At 45.4% G+C, this 19,991-nt stretch overlaps 1 protein-coding gene across 9 annotated transcripts in view; it reads right to left on the minus strand.

Annotated features, from left to right (window-relative positions):
• The window catches only part of LOC140420905 (muscleblind-like protein 3), a 154,566-nt gene that overhangs the window by 58,338 nt on the left and 76,237 nt on the right, over positions 1-19,991 (minus strand). For 4 of the 9 annotated variants that reach the window (XR_011946637.1, XM_072505038.1, XM_072505045.1 and 1 more), the window contains 5 exons: positions 15,589-15,789; positions 6,210-6,446; positions 4,683-4,736; positions 2,607-2,757; positions 1,692-1,727 (listed from right to left, as the gene is read on the minus strand). Coding sequence is in view for 8 of the 9 variants with exons in the window: in XM_072505038.1 (XP_072361139.1) it covers positions 1,692-1,727; positions 2,607-2,757; positions 4,683-4,736; positions 6,210-6,446; positions 15,589-15,789 (679 nt within the window). In the remaining variant the exon portion in view is untranslated. The remainder of the gene's footprint in view (positions 1-1,691; positions 1,728-2,606; positions 2,758-4,682; positions 4,737-6,209; positions 6,447-15,588; positions 15,790-19,991) is intronic. The other 5 variants (XM_072505044.1, XM_072505040.1, XM_072505039.1 and 2 more) reach the window with 5 other exon arrangements.

Below are 19,991 nucleotides of genomic sequence, written 5' to 3' on the forward strand. Positions count from 1 at the left end.
AAAGTCCAACAGGTTTGTTTGGAATCATTAGTTTTCGGAGCACAGCTCCTTCCTCAGGTGAGTCATGCCTTTTGGTGCCAGGTGTCAGAAAGAGCCTATTTAGTATTTGCTAAATACTTATCACTGTCTTCACTCCTGTTATACAGGCTTAAATCTTTTGGCCCTACTCGTTGGCAGGACCTTCCAGTCCCGCTGGTGAGCTCCCGCGGTAGGTTTCCCGGCGGCGGAGGATGCGAGACCCGTTAAAAGTCGTTGACATTGGCGGGGCAGAGGATCCTGCCGCCGGTCAATGGTGGGCTGCCTTAGACACCGCAAAACATGCCACGGGTGGGGGCAGAAAATCCCACCCATTGCAGACTGGTTAAACACCATTTAGTGTATGGCATGCCGCTCTGAATACTGCACCTCGGGAAGGATACATTGACCTTTGATCACCTAGACACGAAGTAATACAATCCTAGCTGCAACCAATCCTCCTAATTTAACCCTTTTAGATATTCCTAAAGCTTCCTTGATTTCTTTTGAACTTTGACTTCACTTGTCACTGTCGCTATTTAGTGAGGCTATTGGTGTGACTCTTCACACTACATGAGCTACATTTGCAAAGAGAACAGATAGTGAGGGCTGGAATTGGGTCATGCCTTTGATTCCTTGACTGGCGCTCCTGGCGAACAATGCTGCACCTTGGGAGCTCAGCATCCCAGGCATGTAAGGACAGAAATTAATGCAGGCAACAGGTTCCCACCCATTAGCTGGAAAGCCAGTGAATGCCTAGTGTCGCCTCCTTTGCTGAATGGCCGGAATTACTAAGCACCTCGCTGGCACGTAAGTGGCCAGCGGTAGGCTTTACCCAGGATCAAGCACCCCATAGGCAGACATCCCGCCTCCCAAGAGCTGCCGACCAATTCAGGTAGCACCAGATTGAATGATGGTAGCTGCCACCAATGCATCCAGGAAAGAGGCCTAGGATTGCTGAAGGACTCACGCCACAGCTTCTGGGATGGGATGGGAAACGTAGGTCACATGATTGGGGAGGGTGCTTAGTGGCAAAGGGTGGGTTTGTTCCCAATGCTGGTTCCCTCAATCAGTCATCGAGTGCCTTTTAATGATGGGCCCCGCCTGGAAGCCTGCAAGCAAACATGGGCAGGTTGAATACAAGCAGATGAGATAAGACCCTTAAGTGGGCAATGAAAGCCCAGTTAATGGCATCAATTGGCAGTGGGGCAGGAATGCTATCCATGAGCCCTCACGCCCTAGAATGAATTCCTAGAGGTGCAAGGTAGTGGGGTCCCCAATCTACACCCTCACACCTTGTTAAATGTTCTCTACTTCCAAACCCACCTCAGGGTGGGCATCAAATTCCATCCCAAGGTGTAATCAAATGACATCCTGTGGAGTTTGCACAATCCCCTGACAGCTTACAGAGTTGGCTGGCCGTGTGAGAAAACCAGGAATTAAATCACAGAATTTACAGTGCAGAAGGAGGCCTTTCGGTCCATCAAGTCTGCACCGGCCCCTGGAAAGAGCACCCCACTTAAGTCCACACCTCTACCCTATCCCCGTAACCCAGTAACCCCACCCAATATTAGCTGACGGCAACGTTTCCTAACACAAACACACAGTGAGGTTTCGAAAACGTGAGCGAGTTAAAGAAAGGTCAAAACATTTGAGAGATAAAGCTGCAACCTTACCAACACCTGCAGTGGGAGTCATGCACAACACTGAGCCTGCAGATCATGCAGTGAAGCGTTGAAAGGATAAACAAAAAAGAAAGAAACATTGGTTAGAAACAGTTAGTGTTCACATACATTCTGTATGAAACAGATTATAGTGATTACCTCAGCACATGCAAGGTGAAAGTTTAGGCTTTTTTTTATATGGGGAGCTAAAACTATGCAATCATAATACTTCTCTGGGAAATGATGAGAAGGGTGACCCGACACAACAGTAAATGCAGAGATAAAATGCAATGCCTCCCAGCCTGAAGTAAGCATCGGCTATTTCTCTGTATTTACAAAGTGCATCTTAATTCACATCTACAACATTCATTGAGAACATTTAGGGGTGGCATTGGACTTGGCTGAGCTGCAAAACAAGGAAATTGAATATCAAGCAGGAGTATAGAGGTGACTGATGTATTACCATCTGATATGCTTCCCAAGCCAAGTTCAATTTCACCCCCCCCCCCCCTTCCCTGCTCTTAGAGGATTAAAACAAGCACAAATCGTACTTGGAAGGCGAGTTTCACACAATATGTTCCAAACACAGCTGCGTTATTTTTCTTTCTCTGATCCTGCACATTTACTGAAAGTTACACAATAACATCCGTGTATCCATGTGAACTTTAAAGGAGCCATCCCATTGTTTCTGACAGCAGACCTCCTCCCCCATCCCCTACCACAGCTGTCTGTTTGGAACTGTGCACTCACAATATTTTGAAACTTAAAATCGGAAACACGAGCAGCTCCGTTAAAGGTGAAAACCATTCTGACATGCAGGGGATGAACGCTTGCCCATTCTTGGGAGTGACTCCAGCAGTAAAGCCCTGTGACTTCCAATACCAAAGTGAAAGAGTGCAGGAGGAGCACGAGTGATAATGGACTAACCTGTTGGGATGAATGTTGGTTGTTGCAGCTGCATATTAGCTAGAGCCTGTTGGTAGTGGAAAACACTGGGATTAAACACTGTGGTGGCACCATTGGTTTTTTCAAGTGCTGGCCTCTTTGGTAAAGGTTGGAGGGCACCAGGCTGGAGGGCCTATGGATGAGGGATTCATTAAGACAAGTAGAAAATAAATGATGCATGCACCAAACAATATGCATACATACACACACCCGCACACGCACACACACCAAAGACTGGTCTGCCATTCTCTAGTAATAGCTAAAGCAAGGCAGCAGCGGAAGCAGACTTTAGCTGCAAGGCATTGTGAACAATATACAACTGCGAGAAGCATGAGAGGCATAACAAAAAAAGCTTTTGAAAGTCATAAGTGGAGCTGCATGATCACTTAACAGTGTTTGACTTTAAATGCAGGACATCGAATATCAAGCTTAAAGTGAGAGAGTTCAGACAGGCTGCACAGTGACAGCGATGGAATGAGAAGAAAAACAATGCATTTGCAGCGTCGTGACTGGAGATCGTAAACACACACAATATAATAAATACAGATTGCATAGCCAGGGTTCTCGCTTGGGTTTTAGAAAATCCTGGGGACTTCAAAAGTCTCAAGGCTCGTCTCACAAAATAAGTTTTTTTTTTTAAAACGCTTCACTTCACACTAGATTGTCCTGAATTAAATATTTATGTACTATATGCTTGTATTCAGGTTTCAATTTAATACAAAACATTGTTTGTGGATTGTAAGTTTATTTCCACTGTTAACCCCCCAGCCACCCCAACATGCTGACATTGCTTTATTATAGTTATCTATGATTGAAAGCTTTGTAAATGTTCACACCCTCAAAGTCAAATGAAATTAAATCGAATTCTAATTTCACTTTAACGGGAACCCTGCACGTGACTACAAGCAGAAAGAAACAAGTAAAGCGACAACATAAACTGCAGCGCCCAGAGAGTGAGAAACTGCAGCTGGCTTGCTCAAATAGCATAAGTGATTATGGCACAGTGGCTACTGAGGTACATGAAGAAAGAGGTCTGTATTTAACTCGCCATGTTAACTGTGGCATAATGGATATTTGGTGGTTCGAGTTATGAAATTCAGATTGGTAAAGGTCCCTCCTTCGCCCTGCTGTTATTTTGTGTGATTTATGACGCACAGCATGTGGAATTCTACGATTTCACCCTTTAACGAGCATTTGAACATTCCTTGCTACTGGGGCTTGTTTGGCATTTAGGCTGCTCAGTAGAATCACGCACTGCAGAAGGGCCCCCTCAAACCCATACCAACTCTTAAAAAGAGTTATCCAATGAGTCCTGCTCCCTGGCCCTTTCCCCATATCTCTCTGCAATTTATTTCCTCCTTTTCAATTACTCATCCAATTCCCTTTTGAAAGTTACAATTGAATCTGCTCCCACTACCCTATCAGGCAGTGCAGTAGTGCTAATGCATTACCTTGCAAAACGGGAATTTTAATGTTTGTTTTTTTTTGTCAATTTTGTTTATTAAGTCAGTGACTGGGCTGTTGCCTGAATGACTACAAGTAAAAGGATTCCACTCTTTGTTGCCAAAATCACTTCAATACAGTCAAACCTGTTTTAAATGCAGCACTAACTCCCCAATTAGAATTGTTCTTCTTCTTTCAATCTGTGCTCTCTTTCAATCACCTGGAGACCACTTCAACCTGCATCTCGGAAGATGTTTGTTTTGTGCTGCACCAACTCAAAGGGTAATAAATGTAACAGTACCCTCTGAGCACTACGGAGTGTATTAAAGCTCCCCATAAATGTTCACAGATATGTTTTACTGGGTCCATAAGGCTGTAGAAACAGGTTTCACTGTGGCTGTATCTCTTTTTGCTATGCCAAACACTTAGGAGATGGCAAAGCGCTAATTGGCACCACCAAAGTACATTCCAAACAGGTCAATATGCAATGGCAGTGTCCCAAGGGTTAATTAAGGTACCAAAGAAAATGAAAAGCACTCATGCAGTCTAACAAACATCACACTTACAAAATAAAAAAAGCTACATGCAAAGCAAGAAGGTGAAAGGTGCAAGTACCAGGTCAAAGGTTGCCTCGAGGGGTCGCTTCATTGATCTGACAGCCGGCTGAGTCTTAATTAGCAGGCAGCGAGCACATGGATGGCAATGGGCCAATGGGGTTCAAGCGCATTAACATAAACAGCAAGCAGAGGTGCGTCATAGGGGCAGCAATGCATTATGGGTAGGTGAAGAGGGGAGGAGAAAAAACAAACTGAATGCATTATACAACATATTACAAAAGAACAAGCATGCATAACAAAAGGTGTTTTACTACTGTCATTGTTCAACTACACAATTACAAACAGCCACCCTTGCTCATTAAGCAAGTGAGGGCCACATCAACGTTTGTAATCACTAGATGAAAAACTAATTTTTTAAAAAAAGAATGCTAAAATGCAATACATAAGCATAAACACTCTGGGTGCAGGGTAGCTATACAATTAATGCACTTCACCACCAAGGCGAATAAAAAAAGCACGGTCCTGAAAGAGTTTTATCAACTTCTAATCTGAATGAATGGGAGCACCTCCTTGGGTTGCCATTTTAAATGTTCTTCCCAGAATCCCACATCAATAAGTTTCTCCACCACTGTAAAAGGATGAGGCGTGGGGGCCTAAATTCTCTCCATTGAAAACCTGCATTCTACACCCTCCCCCAGAAGAACAAAGTTTTAACCTTCCCCTGATCATTTGAAAATTTCCATGGTGTTCAATCATGCCCATTCTTAACTCTTAATGACTTTTCAACAATAGATGTTAGGCTAACTGCCCCATAATTCCCTGGTTTTCCTCTCTTACATAGCAGAGTAACATGCACAATTTGTCAATCTAAAGGCCCAGGAGAATGCGGGGAAGCAGGAATTGGTTCTACCATCCAGTCATTTTCACAGGGGCATCACAAATAGATTGAAGGCTTTCTCCTCAAAGAGGGGCACGCTATTCTAACAGGAGCCTGAGCATAATTGACATGAGGCCCACTTCCTTACCAAAGACCTGTTTCGCATGCCTATAGATGACATAGTGATATAGCAACACTCCCTCCCTCCCTGCTGAACTGGTGGATCGATGGCGTCAAACAAAATTCCAGGTATTCAGCCAGAACAGGCTCGTGTCCTTTCTGCTCTGGCATGGTGGTGGCGGACGGGGGAGGGCAGACGGGATGGTTGGCTAAAGAGGCGGTTAGACTTTGCAGATTGACAGAACTCTCTAGGCGAAAATCTCTGTAATGGAGCAGCAGACAAAACAAAACATTGTTCCACATTTTAATGGTGGCTGATGGCACATATTCATACACCAGCCATGCCTCACCTAACACTGCCAGCTGTACATGACTGGCCACCTGGCTGCTTTGCTGCACTTCAAAAAGATCCACCTTTCGCACAAATTTTAGACACAATCAGTGCACTGAGCACAGGGCGATCGTAGGTTATTAGTCGTTTTAATTAGCTGGATACATCGCAAATTATCTGTGGAACTTTCAGTACAGACATCATCCTGAGATTAAAAATGTAAAGAACTCTGGGCCCTCTCTCTCCAGTTTACCTACCATGGCGGCGGCTGCAGTCTGATTCACCTGGTGCTGAGCGGCCTTTATTTTGGCTTGCAGATGTGCGGGCGGGTGAAAGTACTTGCATTTCTCCCGTGAGCAGCGACCCTTGATATAATCCATGCAAACTGTGACCGTGTTTTCATTTGAATCAATCATTGCCATTTCAAGGGGGTGCGCATAGCGACAATCATTTTCACCCCGAGTGCAATTTCCACGCTGAAACTCCCTGCAAACCTAATGGAAGCAGTCGTTAGCAGCCGGTGTCTTGGGTCCACCAGCTTTCTTTCACTTTTAACAAATTAAAAATAAAAGAGACGACTGAAACAGGATATTGCATTACAATTAAAATTGTTGCACACTTGCTACGTAATCCATTGCATACAGAGGCTTAAAGAAGTTTGAATGATTCATTAACTCCTTACAGTGCAGAAGGAGGCCATTCGGTCCATTGTACCTGCACCGAACCCCCGCTAAAGACCCATGCCCTGTCCTCGTAACCCCACCTCACCTTTTGGACGCCAAGGGGAAGTTTAGCATGGCCAATCGACCTAAGCTACACATCTTTGGACTGTGGGAGGAAACCGGAGCACCCGGAGGAAACCCATGTACACATGGGGAGAACGTGTAAACTCCACACAGTCACCCAAGGCCGGAATCAAGTTTTATTTCACTTTTGGATTTATCCTGTGACATTCTCCTGACATGTCGAGTGAGGCGCTCTTTCATAATTATAACACTATGCAATGTAACAGAAAGTAAAAGAAAGACTTGCATTTTTATAGTACCTTTCACAATGGATATCCCAAATTATTTTTCAGGTAATTTGGTACCTTTGGTCACTGTTGTAATTTGGGAAACACAGCAACCAATTTACACACACCAGTGTGATAATAACCAGATAATCCATTATAGAGATGGTAGTTGAGGGACAAATATACATCAGTGCTCTTCAAAATACTTCCATGGGATCTTTTACATGCGAGAGGGTAGAGTGTGCTGTAATATGTATTTAAGAGATAGCAGCGTGACATCACTAAAAGGCAAGTGTGTCATGTGTTCCAGTCTTGGTTTCACTTTGGCCTGTGAGCAGAAAACAGCACACACAGCTCTGCTGCTGATTTCATCAAGCCTTTGTATATCTGTTCTTATGTTCTTCGTCTAAATAAGTGAACCCATAGCAGGTTTACACAATCCCTTGTGAGTGATTGGTGTTTTTATATCATTATAAAAACACCCCATGGTGTTGAGTGGTGGTAAAATGACCTGGTAGCAAGATTAAATACAGGTATAACATGGTGAACAGCCTTAGATCATGCTACAAGACGATGCCCAGCCTTCTGGGGAGACCGCAACAAAGCTGCAGCATTGGAGAATGTTGAAATCGTTGTGTGGTGACTGCACAGAAAAGCTTTGAAGCTAGCAGTGGCAGAGCCGTGTGTGCTGCTTTGTACTCACAGGCCAAAGTGAAAAGGACACTGGATCACATTACGCTCTTCCCTTCCAGTGATGGCATGTTGCTATCACTTAAAGGCATGTTACAGCAGAGAGGACATTGGGTTAATTAATGTCTTGTCTGAAAGTTAGGAAGGACGTCCCCCTCAGCACTACACTGGACCATCAGCTTGAGTTCTGTGCTTCAGTCTCATCGACTGTGGCCTGGCATTGGGTTCTGCTGTGACTGTGGAACTGTTTGTTATGCTGGTGCATCTCTTTAGGACACAAGGTTTGTTGCTGTAAATAGATAGAAGCTAGCTTCTTTGGGAAGTTGGCAGTTGAAATTAAATGAAAAATGAAAATTGCTTATTGTCACAAGTAGGCTTCAAATGAAGTTACTGTGAAAAGCCCCTAGCCGCCACATTCCGGCGTCTGTTCGGGGAGGCTGGTACGGGATTTGAACCGTGCTGCTGGCCTGCCTTGGTCTGCTTTCAAAGCCAGCGATTTAGCCCTGTGCTAAACCAGACACAATTTCAGACAGCGGGTCAATTTTCAAACTTCCCTTACCAGCTCTAAATAACTGGGGACTCGCCTCAGTTTGAAATTCTCACCTACTTCATTTTTTCCCAAACATATTTTATCACTAGGTTACAGCATTAATCTTAAAAAATTTAGGGTTTAATAAGAGTCGATACAGAGAAACTTCTGGTGGGGGAAATCAAAGACAAGGAGGCAGAAGTTCAAAATTAGTCCGAGGCCATGCTGATGTGAAATTGGGAAGCTTTTCCTTTGGAAAAATGGGGCCAATGGAAATTTGGAATTCTCTCCCTCAAAAGGCACCGATCGCGGGCCAGATCCCTTTCGAGTCCCCCACCCCCCACCCCGGTGCAGGAACCACCCTCCCCCACCCCTCTAGCGTTCCCACGCTGTTCCCGCTGGCAGTGACCAGGTGTGGACGGCGCCGGTGGGAACCTGTCGTGTTGGGCAGGCCGCTCGGCCCATCCGGGCCAGAGAATCGCCGTGATTCTCCGAGTGGCCAGCCGTGATTCACGCCGTGCCGGTTTGGGGGGGGTGCGTGGGAGAATCGCGTGCGGGTGCCGGGGCGGCGTGGCGGGACTCGCGCGGCGCCCCGGCGATTCTCCCACTCGGCGTTGTTGGGGGGGGTGGGGGAGAATTCCGCCCTAGGAGTTTGGTGTAACCTGCAACTCCCATTGTGAGGGGCGTCGGATCTGAGTCACGCTATGCTTGCAAAATGAGAACAAGTAAGTAGTGGACAGTGATTCAGCTTGGGCAGTTCTCACTGGCCACAGGTCACAGACTGACCTATGTCAATTCCAGGGAGAAGGTTGACTGTCCATTCCCTCAAATAATGATGGTGCAGAAACACAATAAAGAGGGTAGAAATATCTTCTAAAATTAACAGTTGTGGCGCACTGCAGCTTTTGTCTATAGATCAACTTTCTATTCATCTCTTTTTTCAGGTTTTAGCTCTTACTGGGGTATTATTCCACCTAGTCTACCAGAAACACTCAGCTACTCAATTATAAGAACATAGGAAAATGGAGACTGTGCAATGGTTGAATCTGCCCCAGCATTCAATACAATCACAGGTGATCTTCTGCCCCAATTCCACTTTCCAGCCCACTCCCCATTAATCTTGATTCCCTGAGACTAACATACGTATATCTCAGCTGTAAATATAGTCAGTGTTGGAGCAGCCTTTGGGCTAGCGAATTCCAAAAATTCACAATACTCCGAGTTTAGAAATTTCACCTTATCTCAATCCTAAATGATCAACCTCCTATCCTGAGATTGTGTCCGTGTGTTCAAGGCTTTCCAGTGTGGGAATTTAGGTCGATAAAATTGAACACTTTAAATTTAAAAATTGGACATTTTAAAATCAAGCCATACAGCCTGATGGGAATTCAAACTTAGCCAAGTTTGAATACACTGAAACTCAAGACAAGCTGCCAGGGCATGTCTAGACCTGTCCTGTCACTCACTCATCAGGAGATCATCAATTCTACCGATATGCACTGATTTGGTTTGGATTGTCCAGATCAAGCCAGATATTTTGGCACCCAGAGTTCCTGCCAATACCTAATATGGTAACAGGTTACGTGCAAGCAACACCACCAGAGATGGGCACTTGGAGGCGGGCTCGTCCTGTCAACCAGTCATCATCTAATCCATTGGGTGTTGGGACCCTCCTCCCCGAGGCCCCCGAATGTCAGAGGAAAGGTGCGTGGAGGGCTATAAGAATCAGACACCTGGACCTCTCAGCAGCGAAGACTCCATGCAAAGTCAATTGAGTTGTCTGACCAGAGGCGGAAGGAAGCAGCGCGTGAGGCTTAACTTCGCAATGAAGAAAGACCCTGAGGAAATTGAGGCTCAGAATTGGACCCGCGGCTCAACCAAGACAGGTATATACATCAATACAGGTAGTATAACAAACTTGGGAATCTTTCGCATATGATTTTGGGTTAATTTAAGGGTAAATATTGCTGTGTTGAATAAAGTTGGTTTGACTTTGACAGATACACCAGACAGGGGAAACATCCTCTCAGCATCTGCCCTGTTAAGTCCCTTCAGAGTCTTGTATGTTCCAATGAGAGCCTCTCTTATTCTTCTAAACTCCAGAGAGTATAGCTCCAATTTACTGAGCTTCTCATCACTGCACAGGCAGCTGGCTGTCCCACCAAAGCCATCACTGTTGGTGCACAGTGCCCATCCTGACACAACCTCTCACAAAGCAAACTGGTTCACCTACAAGAGCAGAAGAATCGGATTGATACCCCCGACCACATGCACAGAGGCAGATCTTAAGGCCCCACCCCCCCCTCCAACCGCTGGGTTAGTCAAGATCAGTACACCTAACATTGATTGGGGATCCATCGCCTGACCCTTCAACCTGTATCCACCTGCATGTTGAACAAATCTTCAGGAGTGCCTTGTGGCTTCAATACAAAGCATAAAAAACAAGAATTGAGATCCTGCTCCGGCATTAGCTGAAGCTGCAAGCATGCTGAATCACCCAGCTTCAGTTGACAATATTCGTCAAGATATTCATCTTTCGGGAAAGATCAGCAGACTCATCAATTTCAGCTCCACTGAACGACTCATTGTAAAAGTCCTTCCTGTTAGGTCTTGCTTATTCACCTATTTGCCCTTTCTTTAATTTTTGCCATTACATTTTTTGATCCATGGATCATATATGGACATGTGTTTTTAAGGCAGCCTGTGCCTTTAATTCAAACAGAAGGTTCCAGAAGGCTGTGCTATTGTAGGCTGTTGCTTGCAGACTGGTCAACATGTGGCGACTCGGTTTGAGTGATTTGGCTGGTGGCCAATGAATTGGTCCAAAAGGCTGTACAATGTCCAATAACAGGTGGTGATTGGATATTATCCCACTGGAATGTTTTTAGAGTCACAAGGTTCAATTTTAGATTCACTTTTGATTTTGCAACCTGATGGAAGGATCTAACTTACTCTCTCCTAAAAGATCCAGCTAAACTCTTAGAAGGCGTCTGTGAGGTCTGACTCTCTCTCCAGCAAGTCTAGGTGCCGTTCTCTGGAGCCTGCAGAGGCCTGAAGTCAAACTCCAAGCAGGAAGCAGGGTTTGATATGAAATAAAGGGCTCGAATCTCCAGGGTGTGGTACTCTCACTTGAGTGCAATGCGGTCAGAGAATGATGGGAAAGGCCTCCAGTGAGCTTCCTAACAGGCTCCGCACTTCCTGGGATTCTCCGAAGGCCCGCGAGATGTCGGAGGAGGAGCCCTGCCCGAAAATGGAATGACATTCGCGAAAGTAGGTCGTAAACCTACTTACAACCTACCTGCATGGGATCCAGCGGCCTCCCTCAATTCCTTGTGCTCCCCAGGGAGGCTGCAGTCAGACACCGATCAAACAAACGTGGACCAGGCGGATCGGCACCCGGGGGGGTCTCCAGGGCCACCGGAAACCCCAGGAGAGTCCGTGTAGCTATCTGGCCCTCCCGCTGGAAGGCGGGAACATAGAACATACAGTGCAGAAGGAGGCCATTCGGCCCATCAAGTCTGCACCAACCTACTTAAGCCCTCACTTCCATCCTATCCCCGTAACCTCATCTAACCTTTTTTGGTCACTAAGGGCAATTTATCGTGTCCAATCCACCTAACCTGCACGTCTTTGGACTCTGGGAAGAAACCGGAGCACCCGGATGACACCCACGCAGACACGGGGAGAACGTGCAGACTCCGCACAGACAGTGACCCAGCGGGGAATCGAACCTGTGACCCTGGTGCTATGAAGACACAGTGCTATCCACTTGTGCTACCATGCTGCCCAAACCTTGGCACTTCCCAGCTGGCACTGCCACCCTGGCACTGTCAAGGTGCCCGGATGACACTGCCAAGCCAGCAAGAGCACTGCCTTGGTGGTAGTGCAAGGGTGCCCAAGTGCTAGGGCGGCACTGCCAAGAGCCAGGGAGTCAGGGGAACCATGCCCATAAAATGAAGGTGGAGGGAGTGTTTGAACGCCTGGGGAGGGCAGGGCATGTAAGTAGGCATCGCCAGGAGTTTGGGTGGGTGATGAATGGGGGTCCTAGAAGGAAGGGGGTTCTGTAAGGGGGCTTGGGTGTTCATGTGTGTGGGAGGTGGTATTGCCCATGGGTGGGGGGGGGTGTAGGGAACTCACAAGCTCACTTAGAGATCAGGGCACCCTTTCAAAATGGCGGCCGAATCTCGGCGTTCAGCTCCTCAGCGCTAAAAAAAATTCGAAGTGTGACCCAAACCAGTGAGAAACTCCCTAGCGTCCAAAAAAGTGACTAACTGTCATTGAAAAGCGGTGGGGAACTCGCTGAAAAGAAAACGCCACAAATTAACTTTGAAATGTTTTGGGAGAATCGGGCCCAAAGTGTCTCAAGAAAGATATAGGCCTGAACCGAGAACTGAAGGCCCAGTTTGATAAGAACTAAAGTGACTCTCCAGAAGCCCTGCGGCCAGTCGGTTTTAAATTTTCTAGCCTGCGGGGACTCTGAATGAATGGCTCTGCAACGAAGACCACTACCAGCTGTAAACCAGAGACTTTAATCAGCAAGTGTGCTAAAGAACCACCATGTGAAGCAAAGACTCCTTTCTTTTGACCTTCATCCTTATTATTTTTATCCCTTTCTCCCGTGTTTGTCATGTGTGGGTAGAGGGTGGGGAGTTAAAGTGGGACGTAGTCATTAGCTTGCCGTTAACCAGCTTATTTACCACATATTTCAGGATAGTTCTTGGTATAAATAAACAGTAATTGTTTTTCAACTTACAAACCTGGTGACTGTAATCATTGGGCAGTTAAGGGCTAAAGACATGGGAATTTCTATAAGAATTATTGGTTAATTCACTGGTGTTGTGTCTCTGGTGCATGTGGGGCTAGAATTGACTGTGCACTAGCCCAGAGTGGCGTAACACATTCTAGGACAATTGGAGTAAAATTCTCTGCATTTTAATGTTTCCAGCACCAACCCGTCCCACCAGGATAGACAGGAGGCTGTTTGTCCCAATGCTGTTCAGTGAGGGACCTCTCTGTTCCATGTGTGAGTGCCCAGCTCTATTTGCCCAGGGAGAGATTGGACATTTGCCATGTGGACACTTGTGGTATCAACCTATCCCTGTCACCTTGATGTATTTTAACAGTTTTAAAGATTTCCTCGCTCCAACAGTTGCACATACCTCTCTGTTTTCTCAAGTACCTAGCCTGAGTAAGTATCTACCATCCTCGTCCATCACCTGTGGGATTGCACAAGGAATTGTGGCGAGTGTAGGATTTTAGATATATTGGATTATAAACGATTGGAAATTTAAAGATTAAAAGTCTGGGTTAGAGTGTGTTTCATTGCAGTAGTCTGTGATTCTGTCTTGGCATACCATAACATTCAAGGCTCTGGGCCAAGTTCTGGCAAGTGGGATCTGGAGGGCGGGTCAGGGCTTTTCATGCGTCGGTGCAGATTCGATGGGCCGAAGGGCCTCTTCTGTGCTGTAGTATTCTGTGATAGTCATACTTTTAAAAATAATCTTGTTTGGCAATACCAGAAAGCTTTTAAGAGCCAGAGGTGGAATTGGCCAAATTAAAAAGCCTGGGTTAATGCACTGTTGTTTGACTAAGGGAAGTCCCTTGGCAGTTAATGTGTTTTCAGCCTGGGGAGTTAATTTGTCTTCAGCTTGGGGATTCCTTTACCTCTGTTTAGAATGTCATTGCTGGTGGAGCCAAGGCATTCTGACATTTTGAGAAAGCTTTTGTGTTGAGTTTCGATCTGGCTACTCTTTAGACAACAAAGTACTCTCCTCTCACAGTGGGATAGTAAACCAAAAAGATCAATAGAATTTAAAGCTGTGTTGGAGGACAAGGAAGAAGCTGAAACAAACTGGTTGAAACAGCTTTCTGAAGATATCCAGCCAGAGTCTGCAGGGGTTCTAGCAGGAGCCAAATCTGTTTTGGAATCACTCTGTGCCATTGGGGTGTAGGATGGATGAGAGCTGTATGTTTCTTTTTTCTTTCTTGTTGTTTTACTGGGAATGGAGCTAGCAATTAAGGGTATTATATTTACTATATGTATTAGTATTGTTTAAGTAGATTAATTGTACGTTATTTTTAGATATGATGTTAAAGAGTTTAATACTGTGTGAATAATAAAGTTTTATTTTAAAAATACCATAATCCCTATTTTTTCGTACAATCAGACCTAGGGCAAAGTATTCTTTCCGCACTGTCTTACAACATAAAATAAAATATTAGGGTTTCGGTCCAGTATCCTGGCCACTGTTGGGGTCTGGCCTGGGAGTCGTAATAAAATATCAAGGCCCTCAGGTGAATTAGGGTTAGAGATTAGGATATAATTGGACCAGGGCCTGCTGACATCATTCATATAATAATAAACATATGTATAATGTCTTTATTATAACAGTACGAAGTCTTACAACACCAGGTTAAAGTCCAACAGGTTTGTTTCGATGTCACTAGCTTTTCCTCACCTGAGGAAGGAGCAGCGCTCCGAAAGCTAGTGACATCGAAACAAACCTGTTGGACTTTAACCTGGTGTTGTAAGACTTCGTACTGTGCTCACCCCAGTCCAACGCCGGCATCTCCACATCTTTATTATAACAATGATGTAACTGATTCCTTTACCCATGCTTATAATGGGAACTGGATACCTAAAAATGTCACACCATGGCCAGCATTTTCCTCAGGGCTGCTCCGGTTTCTGCATTGGAAATATTGTGCTAACTAGGTACAATTGGGATTTCACACATAATGTCCATAATGGTAGTGGAACAGATGCCTCTCTGGCAAATTCTTGGTCCATAGTGGCCTTTGATAGCAGAAGGGCATGATTAATTTAACATTGGCAATTTTTAATTATTAATTCACAAGGCCAGCATTTACTGATCCTCCCTAATTGCCCTTGAGCCAACGGAGTGGCTTGCTACGCCACTTCAGAGGGCAGTTAAAAGCCAAACACATTGTTGTGGGATTGGAGTCACATGTAGGCCTGACCAGGTGAGGCTGACTAATTTTTTTTCTCTAAAAAGACATGGGTGAATGAGGTGGGGCTTTTACAACAATCGACAATGGTTTCATGGGCCGGGATTTTCCGGCCCTATCACGACAGGACCCGCAGAGTCGGCGGCGGCGGCCCAGCCAAAAGTCCATTGACTTTCAGTGGTATCAAGTGAGATAGGGCCAGAAAATCCTGCCCATTGTCACCATTACTGATACTGGCATACTTATATACTTTTAAAATAATTTCCATTATAAATATTGATAGTGGAAAGTATAATGGAAAATGTTAACAGAGCGTGCACAGAGACAAAATGTTAATATATTTTACAGAAATAGTAATAACAAGTGTATAAAAGGAAACCTTCCCTCCACTGCATTTATACATGAAACACAGACACATGTATATAAACATTGATACCTCCAATTTGTCTGTTCGTATTAGTTTCTGTGAAGCTGTGTTTCCTTGGACTGTAACCGTGGGATTCCCTGACACCAGGACAGGTGTGTTTGGTAGGAGTTCTGTCGGAACCAATCCCATCCCATGGGTCATGTGACTCAGGTAGGGATTAAGACTCATTGTATGATTTGTTGCTAAAGGTGGAGTTACAGGAAATGTAGTCTGTGGATAAAAGGGGAAAAGAAAACATATTCATAGCACATCAGAACTTAGTTATTTTACATATGGATATATAAACCATGACAGAAATGAGAATTGGACATTGCTGCCTGTCTCATACAGTTGTGATGTCTTATGTATCAGAATACAGATACTTCCACTATGTGGGATCTTAAGGGAGAGAAAGAAAATGCAGCTAAAACTCCAGACCAATTAGGGACAAAACTCTGAAAGATTCCCCTGCCAATGCCTATTAGGTAATCAAAATTAGACCATCTTGACGTGATTAATGTCATACGGTACCTATCTGTTGATCTGTGGCCCAGCCACAAACAGCCAGAATTTAAAAAAATTAATTTTCCAGGATGCAGCCGTTGCTGGCTAGCCCACGGGTTATTGCCCATCCCCAGTCGCTCTTGGAAAAGGTGGTGGCGAGCTGCCTTCTTCAACTGCTGCAGTCCATGAGGTGTAAGTACACCCACAGTGCTGAGAGAGTTCCAGGATTTTGGTCCAGCAGCAGTGAAGGAACGGGGACATAGTTCCAAGTCAGGATGGTGAATGGCTTGGAAGGGAACTTTCAGGTGATGGTGTTCTTAGATTCATAGAATTTACAGTGCAGAAGGAGGCCATTCAGCCCATCAAGTCTGCACCGGCTCCCTACCCAAGCCCACGCCTCCACCCTATCCCCGTAACCCAGTCTCATCTTTTTGGACACTAAGGGCAATTTAGCATGCCCAATCCACGTAACCTGCACATCTTTGGACTGTGGGAGGAAACTGGAGCACCCGGAGAAATCCACACAGACACGGGGAGAACGTGCAGACTCTGCACAAACAGTGACCCAAGCCAGGAATCGAACCTGGGACCGTGGTGCTGTGAAGCAACTGTGCTAACCACTGTGCTACCATGCTGCCCGAGTGTTCCCAGGTATCTGCTGCCTGGTCCTTCTAGATGGTCGTGGACATGGGTTTAGAAGGTGCTTCTTATGGAGCCCTGGTGAGTTCCTGCAGGGCACCCCTTGTAGATGTTACCCATACTGCAATCAAAATTTTATTATTCTCGTTAAGTCTGCACTCATTAATTCTCTATCTGACCCCAGGTGTGCACATGCATGGGCCATTCTTGGGCAGCGTCTGTGTACCCACATTCTCTCCTTCTGCATCACCAGAAATGCGGGGTGTGCAGCAGAGAGCCTGGGTAGGGAACGGAGTTGTGAGCGCTCTCATTTGGAGCTACAAAGATGCGAGCTGTGCTGAGCAAAGGTCAGAGAAGCCAGTCACTTCTCAGCGTCTCTGACTTCGCCTGACAGTTTGCTTCTATCTTTCTTTCGTTGGGTTAGTTGGACCTCGTTCCATACAACCGTCCTGCAACAGTGACCGAAGTGGTGAACTCATAGTGCCAGGCAGGAGTTACATCTTTCCATTCCATAGATTGTATGCCATATCTCTCTGGAGTACAGGGTACTCTGGAGTAAAGACAGCATGGTGGCACAGTGGTTAGCACTGCTACCTCACAGTGACATGGACCCGGGTTTGAATCTGACCTTGTCTGTGTGGGGTTTGCACGTTCTCCCAGTGTTTGCATAGGTTTCCTCTGAATGCTTCCTCCCAAAGTCCAAAGATGTTAGGTGGATTGCCCCCCAGTATACAAACGGTTAGGTGGGGTTATGGGGATAGGGTGGGGCACGGGCCTAAATGAGGTGCTCTTTTGCAGGGTCAGTGCAGAATTGGTGGGCTGAATGGCTTCCTTCTGCACTGTAGTGAATCTATAATTCTACATATGGCTGCCATTGGTTGTCGGTGGTGGAGGGAGGGAATGTTTGTGGAAGTGGAACCAATCAAATGGACTGCTTTGTCCCAGATGGTGACAAGCTTCCTTGGTGTCGTTGGAACTGCACTCATCCAGGCAAGTGAAAAATACCATCACCAGGTATGAACAGGTCTAAACCTTCTCGAATTATCTGGATAGCCAGTGTATTTTGAGTGGGTAACGTACCCCTATGGATCTAGCACGGGGGCATCTTTAGAGTACAGCGAATGCACTTTGGGATTAGTCAGGTCATACAGCACAGAAACAGGCCATTCAGGTCAAAGGTGTCCTTTGGGATTGTTAAAAATAGGCAAAGATGGGTGTAAAAACTGCATAAACCCATTACTGTCAAGTTCATTGGAACTGTTAACAAAACCTGTAAAAAAAATAAACTGTCAAAACTGTCAAAAGCACCTTCTAAAGGGAGCTGTGAAAGAGAGCTGTCAAGCTGAGAAGGAGTTTAAAAGTTCTGCCCTTTAAAACTGAAAAAAATGTTAAGTATTAAAAAAAATGATTGTTATTTCACCTTGTATGTTGACATAGGTCTGAGGGCCTCCATTACTGGATTAAAGCTGCATGACTGATTTCACAGCCATCCATCATCACAGTAGGGAGCCTGCTATTTCACAATTGATTAACAGTTACAAGTGATGTGGAATGGGTGGCAAGGTGGCACTGTGATTAGTAATGCTGTCTCACAGCTACAGGGTCGCGGGTTCAATTCCAGCCTCGGGTGAATTTCTCTGCATTCTCCCCATGTCTTGTGGGTTTCCTCCGGTTTCCTCCCACAGTCCAAAGATATGCAAGTTAGGTGGATTGGCCATGCTAAATGCCCCTTAGTGTCCAAAAGGTTGGATGGTGTTATGGGGTTACAGGGATAGGGCGGGGGAGTGGGTTAGGTAGGATGTTCTTTCAGAGAGTCAGTGTAGACTCAATGGGCTGAATGGCCTCCTTCTGACTGTAGGGATTCTATGAATTCTAAAGTTCATTGTTATAAGGAATTGTGCACTTGAATTAAATGTTTGTTGCTTATTTGGTTGAAAGAAAATAAATGTTTTTTTATGAATGAGCGTGTTTTTTGAATATAGTGGTCTGCAATAGACACTTAAAGCTTTACTTTATGTAATTGATCTCATCTCTGTATGGTCCAGAATTGTGCTAATGAGTTGACATGGTATGTGTAAGGGCAAAATTGAGAGGTGGGGGCATGGGTGGGCATGAGTTGGCACTAAGTTGGCATGTGGACTGTAAAGGGCCATGGCAATGGATGCAGGGGCATAAATTGGCATGGGGTATGAGTAGCCATTTGAGTGAGTACAGGGGTTGGTATGGAGGTTGAAAGACCATGGTGGTGGGTACAGTGGTGTATGTTGCCATGGAGAGCATGAGGGGTCATGGTGCTGGGTAGAGGGGAATAGACTGGTATGAAGGATATAGTGAGATATGGGGGTGGGTGGTTGCATGGGTTGGCATGGGTGGAGCATTTGGGTGGAGGGCGAGGGCTTGAGGTATATTTCTTGTTCCAATCTTTTCTTTTTAAAATTTGGACGCAGGGCTGGTTTAGCACAGGGGTAAATCGCTGGCTTTGAAAGCAGACCAAGGCAGGCCAGCAGCACGGTTCAATTCCCATACCAACCTCCCCGAACAGGCGCCGGAATGTGGCGACTAGGGGCTTTTCACAGTAACTTCATTTGAAGCCTACTTGTGACAATAAGCGATTTTCATTTCATTTCAGTGCTGGAGCCCCAAGGCAAACCTTCCACCCAGTCTGCCTCCGCAACCGGCATCCTCCTCAGTTCTTCTTGGGTCACCCACCCTGACTTCTGATGCAGCCCACAGATCCCCTGACTGAAAGTCCAACATCCGGCCATCCATTTTTGAAGGTTGGCTTCACGGAGCTGTGAATTCATCCGTTTCTGCGCACCCGACCCAGGAGTGAGAATCTGGGCCCGAAATTCCCTCACCTCCAGAGCAATTCTAGATTGCCCAGATCATCCAATGGGCCTCAGTCACACTGATCATGAAAATCCACATTTTATCAAAAACTAATCTGCCTGGTAGGAAATTTGTCGTAATGCTCTTCAATAAAGACTATTGTGAAATCCCAGATTTACAATCAGAAAGAAAGGAGGGAAAACTTGCAATTATGTAATGCTTTTTACACTCTCAGGACATTCCAAATTGCTTAACAGCCAATTAAGTACTTTTGAGGTGCAGTCATCAGGTGATGAGGCAAACAATGTAAAATAGTAAAAATGTCTGAGTACCATAAAAACACAAAAATACGAATGATAGTTAGACAAAGGTTCGCTGATATATTCAGGATATGCAAATAGTAGAGTTGAGAATATTAACTGGCACATGGAAAACCTACAATGCTGAACCACAACCAATTG

This window comes from Scyliorhinus torazame, chromosome 5 (genome assembly GCF_047496885.1).
Source record: "Scyliorhinus torazame isolate Kashiwa2021f chromosome 5, sScyTor2.1, whole genome shotgun sequence".
NCBI classification, from domain to species: domain Eukaryota; kingdom Metazoa; phylum Chordata; class Chondrichthyes; order Carcharhiniformes; family Scyliorhinidae; genus Scyliorhinus; species Scyliorhinus torazame.